This window comes from Camelina sativa, chromosome 14, assembly GCF_000633955.1.
Source record: "Camelina sativa cultivar DH55 chromosome 14, Cs, whole genome shotgun sequence".
In the NCBI taxonomy this organism is placed as follows: Eukaryota; Viridiplantae; Streptophyta; class Magnoliopsida; order Brassicales; family Brassicaceae; genus Camelina; species Camelina sativa.
The window spans coordinates 13,338,739-13,345,161 of NC_025698.1; the positions used below are offsets into that span (position 1 = coordinate 13,338,739).

Here is a 6,423-nt window from a genome sequence, read left to right on the forward strand (position 1 = left end):
GGAGGGCATGATTTTGTTCTTTAAAGCCTACTTGAGTGAAATGGGAACAGAAGTTCGTTATTCCTTGATATAATTCAAAGTACACAAGACAGTATATGTTAAAATAAAACAAGAAAACTTTGTATGAAAGTTGCGACACTGTTGTTTGACTGAGATCTCCCTAAAGATAAAAGTTGTTGCCACACTGTAGAGATAAAATTGAGGATTTCGTCTTGATTTATGGTGGGAATATATTATCCGAGAAGTGATTTTTTAAGTGTTGGTTAGACCATTGTGAGCGGTGGCCTTATCTTTAGGTTGGAACGAGAGCGTTTATTTTCTTTACTTAGAACAACATTATGTAAAGTTAAATATCTTGCAATAGGTTGTCAAATTCGAAGAGGACTCCTATGCTTTTTAAAAAAAACTCTTTTATTGTTAAATTACATAATTTATCCACATATCATCATCACCTAGATATTATTAACTAGCACTTTACATTGCCATTTTCTAAAAAGGAAAAAAGAAAAAAAAAATCGTTAAAAAGCTATTTCACAAAATTTTGAATATCTGGACGGCTAGTGATCGTGGAACTTTCTCTATCAAGTATGATAAATATATGAAAATGAAGCTTACGATTGTGTTGATACTTGATAAGAATACCCCAAATACGAAGTGGTGTTTTCATAGATAAGACTAAAGAGATCACAAAAGAGATCGAGAAAGAAAAAAGATAAAGGAAAAGAAAAGAGGTATTACTATTAGTTGAGTTAGGACCAAAAGTGGTTACACACACCAATACGAATCCGTATGCACCACGCGTACGGCTCTTTTCTTCACTCGTTGATGGGGTCCCTCGCTGAGCTTCTTCTATAGTGGAAGATCCCCAAACCCAACCAAGAAATGGCGCCTGATCACACACCTTTTACATTCCATGCTAAATTGCTTATATATTTGGGGCCTGAACACAAATATAATTACAATTTGCTGATATCCAAAACAAGATACGCGCGTTATTGTTACTTGTTAGGTAAAAATTCTGAAAAAATGGAGACGAATACAATCCATCGTTTGAAGACCACATTTTAAATTTGTTGTCATTAATTTGGAAAAAATGTTACAAAAATAGCGACGGTGAAGTAGTCTATCGTTACGACCTTCAAGTTTTTAACATCGCAAATTCCCAATCTCGCTATTTGGGACCACTTTTTTTCTTTCTAAATTGGCATCAAAGAAAGGAAGTGAATTAAAGGTGGTCAATGTAATGACCCGTATCAAGAAGTACGTACCGGACGAAGGAAAACGTGTCCGAAGGACGGAGAAATACATCGAAAAGATGGAGAAAAGAAAATCCTGAAAAACGACCAGGAGACTTGCGGAAAAAGTTACCAAGTCGCGAGATGGTCCAGGACCGAAGAACGGACGTGAACCGTTAGGGCATCCGGTGAATTGGACGATGGATGGTTGAGGACAACAAAGAAAGGTCAAAGGAAAAGGGAAAGGGAGAAATAGCCGTGGAAAAATGGTGAGAAGGACGTAGAATGGACCAAGGAGACGGACGAGAGAGGTCAGAGTCCCTAACGAGAGGTCCGGAGACGGACAAGAGAAGTCGGAGTCCCGGAAGAGAGGTCCGGAGACGGAAGAGAAAAGTCGGAGTCACAGACGAGAGAAGACGATGTCACGAACGAGAAGTCCGGAAACAGATGGGAAAAACTCGATGTCACGGACGGAAGGACCGATGACTAACGAGGAAATAAAGCCGCAGACGTATAAGCTTCGATTTGCGGGCAAGCGCTGGAGCTTGGGACGCAAGAAAGACGCGGATGAACGAGGAAGTGGAAAGGTTTCTCTGCATGGGAGTGAGACGCCACATGTCGCGCGATTAAGTGGCTTCCGCCAGAGAGTGAGATGCACGCGCGAGTGAGTGAGACTGGGAGCGTTTTGCATGCAAAATTTCTGCCACTTGTCAAACGTAAATTGCCACTTGCCTAGCCAAAGAACTCGAACAAGGGCTTATAAATAACCTCTTTGGTCTCTCATTTTCGACAAACCTCTCTCAAACTCCAAAGTCTTGCCAAACTTTTCTCTCAAAATTTTTGGAGAAGAAATTAAGAGTTTTCCGAGCAAGGAAGAAAGAAGAAGCTCGTCGGAGCTAGGAGGGGAAAGAGGAGGCGAGGTGTTGTCGGATTTGCGGTGTGGTGGAGCTCGACTCAATCAAATCTCTGCTTAAATCACTGTGAGTTGCGGTTTTGTGTGTTTAGAGGGTACATGAGCTCGGTAGCTCTTGTATTTCTCTTTGATTGGTTGTGTGTTGCATGTTTATCTAGTTAGATCTACATGTCTTTGAGCTAAGGGATAAGAGTAGACCATCATGCATTCAAATCTTGTTGCATGTAGATTTGAGTTGGTCTAGAAGTCATGCATGCATAAAAGAGGTGGTTTGAGTTGCTTGCAAGGTCAGATCCGGAAAGGATGACCATTCATGCATCTCTCTATGAAATTTCCAACCGATTAAAGGGAGGAAATAAGAATGGGTGAAGAGTTGAAAATGCAATAATTATCTTGTATAATTTTGAGACTAAAACTTGGTTTGTATGCATGATTAAAAGGGTAGAAAATTTGTTAGCAACACATGCATATCAAGGAAAATATTTAAGAATTTATTCTTAATATTTATTTGTGTGTTTGATCAGTTACATGCATGTAGTTGTGGTCTTAAGTGCTAGAATAATTATTTCTTGCATCTTCAGAATTTTTGGGTGAATTTCTTGCTTGATTTTATTGCATGCATTGTTTGATTCTTGCTTCAAATATTTATTTGTAGTTTAAGTACTTAATTATTTCTGTTAGTAGACTTAGAATTAGTACTTGTCTAGCTAGTTCTCATGTGTCATGTTGGACTAGCAATTGACTTCTGTCCCCAAAATGAATGAGGTAGTCCGGCGAGCTAACCTTCGCGGTCTCGTGGCAAGGACAATCGACATCTAGTGAGAAACTAGTCTGATCTATTGCATGATGATGCAAAATGTGTGGTGATCCGGTTGGTAGCCTTTGTGGTTTCAACGCGGTGTGGAATGGGGAGATGGGACAGAAGGTCATTGGGCCCTAGGTTGCGCATGTGTGGTGAAGTATAGTGTGTGCATGTAATGTATCATCACTAGTACTTTCATTCCCTTTGAGTTTTGGGAGTTGTATTGAGATAGCCAATGGTGACTAAGTGTCTAGAAGTGTCAAGTGTCTTAGTCATTTCTAGTCTTGCTTGCTTGATTGTTGTTTGTTATCTTGCTTGCTAATCGCTTCCGCATTGTGTGATTCTAATTGTTGCATGGGAGTAGCCATGTTTGGGATTGTTGCATGGGGGTAGCCATGTTTGGGATTGTTGCATGGAGGTAGCCATGTCTGGGGATCGTTGCATGGGGGTAGTCATGTCTAGGGATCGTTGCATGGGGGTAGCCATGTTGGAGTAGTTGGATAGGGGTTTGCATGTACAAGGTTACCCAACTCACTGAGTAATCTTAGATTATTCATTCCCTTCCAATAATATTTTTCTTGCAAAAAAAGTAAATGGGTAGAGTTGGGCAGCTAGGAAACTGGATAGGATGTTTTTATGCAGTGTGGATGCTTCCGTTTAACAGTAAACTTCCATTTTTTTTTCGGGTATTATTACAAAGATAACGTTTCTCATAACAACAGAGAAACAAAATACAACAAGATCATCACAATCATCCATACACATAAATTATAATCCTTCAAAATAACCTTCTTATCATAACAATGCCCACCTTAGAAAAACAAGAAAGAACCGGCGATGGATGTAACACCAACGACGACGGCAGAGACGCCGAGAGCAGCCGCACCACCGTTGTCGGCAGAATCGTCAGAGCCTGAGGGTCCATTGCTAGCGTAGGAGGAGTCACTTCCTACAGGACCAGCCACTGCAACGTCATCATCACCTGGGGCTGCAGCTGTATCGTCGTCGGTAGTTCCGATTTGGTCATCGGTGACTGGAGGTTCGACGTCATGATCAGTTTTGGAGGCAGCCGGAGCTTTGGAGGGAGACGCTGAAGGAGATGGGGAAGAGGCAGCTGCTGCCAGGCCAAGGATGGCCATGAAGACGAGGGCGACCACGACGATAACGTTTTGGCGACCCATTCTTCTCTCTTCTCCTTCTTACGTAGATCTTTGTTAATTTATTTTAGAATTTGATGTTTAGAGATCGTGATGATTGGGGATGAAATGAGTTTGATGTGTATATATAGTTGTCTTTTTTGTGATTAAGACAAAAAAAGAATAGAAAACGTTTGAACTACGAAGGAGGATTACCGTACAAATCTAATTTTAGATCTACTGGAGTACCTAAAAACGGATTTGCGCAGATATAGGTTTTTTGGGTGGTGACAGTGGGAATGAATGTGAAATCATTCTCTCTTCTTCTTTTTTTAACATGAATATGAAACCATTCATTCGATATTATCATATATATGATTGGGCGAGTGGTACGAGCTTCTTAAATAGCCAAACTATGAATATAGGACCTACACTGTTGGACTAAGAGACGTGTAAACCTACATATAAAGACGATCAAATCAAGATAACAACTTCTCAAATCTTGGGATTGGGCTTGGAGAATTTGTCTCTAAATATTCATATTATCATTTTTAACTTGATAACAATTTTGATGTACTGTCAAATATAGAAAGACGCATGAAACTGCTCATTTTGTTTGTAACGCAATAGTACTCAAAAAGCCTAATTAACACTTTTACTCATCACCTAGTCTATCCACACAAAAGATGTAAGAGCACGAAGATTTTTTATCGGAGTTCCATCTGAGTTTTAGTCTCCGTATATAGACACATAATCACCACATTACAATAAAGTCACTAGGTTTTAGTTTAAAAAACCTCTAGGTTTAACTACACTACTAATCCTCTAGGTTTTTTGAAGGAAACATGTGTAATAGAGAATGTAGACTATACAAGATTTTAGTTTTATTTGAAGTTTTTTTTTTGTTTATCTGAATTAGAACACAAACACAATTTCAGAAAAATATTCCGCGACATAGCGTGGGTTTAACCAAGTTAAAAACTAAAGTTTATTTAAATTTCCAAATACAATGTATATTGATAATCATATTAGCCAAATCAGAATGAGGGTTCGTACTAGCTAGCTAGTGTTAAACGGCTAATATATATAGCAGTTTTGCCCAAAAAAAAAAAAAATATATATATATATATATAGCAGTTTGGTTCTTTAATTATTACTACTGTTTTCGTAGTAAGTTAGTAACATAAACATTTGAAGTTGCTCAATATACAGTTTTCAATTAAGTACTAAGGTATATAAACTCACATCATGTATCACATGGGCTTTCAGCCATAAGCCCAAAAATATTGTTAGGCGCTTGAGTCAGTTTCGATTTTACGATTCTGCCATCAACAGCGAGTTAGGGTTTTACACTCTTTACCATGCCTCTCAAATCTTCCAGAGACATTCTTCTTCTTCCTTTTATTTTTTTCCCATTTCAACTTTTTTTTTTCTCTCTCTCTCTGAGGAGTAGGAAAAAAGAAACAAGATCTGTTGTTCGATCGGATCGAGGGAAGCAAGAAAAAATGGCGCTAGCGTTCGATGAGTTCGGGCGTCCGTTCATCATACTAAGGGAACAAGATCAGAAGACGCGTCTCAGAGGCATCGATGCTCAGAAAGCCAATATTGCCGCTGGTAAAGCCGTGGCTCGGATCCTTCGTTCTTCTCTTGGACCTAAAGGAATGGACAAAATGCTTCAGGGACCTGACGGAGACATCACTATCAGTTCGTTTCTCCCTTTTTTTTAGATTTCTTCATATCTGCTTTTTGGATTTGTTTAGTTTTCGTTCTTGTATGCTTGAAATAGAGTTTACTACTGTCGATGCAGTAGTTTGATAGAAATGGATCCATCTAGGTTTATGAAAATCGATTCGCTATGTCTGTGAGCTTGCTTAGTTCAGTGAAATTGCTATTGAATCTCACAGTTCGGAGCATTTTGATTAATGTATACTGTGTTGTGGTCATGGAGCTCATTTAACTTATCAGTTTTGCAAAGATACGGATATTGTTAACACTAGTTGCTACTTTTTCATGTGAAGCATTTGGTTTGTTTTTCTGTTTGATTAACTAATGCTGTATCGTGCTTATAACCTAGCTGTTGTTTTGTTGTTCTCTAGCAAACGATGGTGCAACTATCTTGGAGCAAATGGATGTTGACAACCAGATTGCAAAGCTAATGGTGGAACTGTCGCGGAGTCAGGATTATGAAATTGGTGATGGTACAACAGGTGTTGTTGTCATGGCTGGTGCATTGCTGGAGCAAGCTGAACGTCAATTAGATAGAGGAATTCATCCTATCCGTATTGCTGAAGGATATGAAATGGCTTCTAGAGTGGCAGTTGAGCATTTGGAGCGTAT

At 39.2% G+C, this 6,423-nt stretch overlaps 2 protein-coding genes across 3 annotated transcripts in view; one reads left to right on the top strand and one right to left on the bottom strand.

Moving 5' to 3' along the window:
- On the bottom strand, positions 3,599–4,405 carry LOC104741313 (anther-specific protein BCP1-like). The gene has a single exon (XM_010462144.2). The coding sequence runs from the start codon at positions 4,129–4,131 to the stop codon at positions 3,763–3,765; it is 369 nt and encodes a 122-aa protein (XP_010460446.1). The 5' UTR covers positions 4,132–4,405; the 3' UTR covers positions 3,599–3,762.
- The window catches only part of LOC104741314 (T-complex protein 1 subunit epsilon), a 4,282-nt gene continuing 3,328 nt past the window's right edge, over positions 5,470–6,423 (top strand). The window contains exon 1 of one of the 2 annotated variants that reach the window (XM_010462146.2): positions 5,470–5,790. In XM_010462146.2, coding sequence (XP_010460448.1) covers positions 5,592–5,790 — 199 coding nt within the window. In that variant the 5' untranslated portion in view covers positions 5,470–5,591. The remainder of the gene's footprint in view (positions 5,791–6,423) is intronic. The other variant, XM_010462145.2, reaches the window with a different exon arrangement.

Coding starts and splice junctions, on each gene's coding strand:
- LOC104741313 (XM_010462144.2), bottom strand. CDS start 4,131: ATGGGTCGCCAAAACGTTATCGTCGTGGTCGCCCTCGTCTTCATGGCC.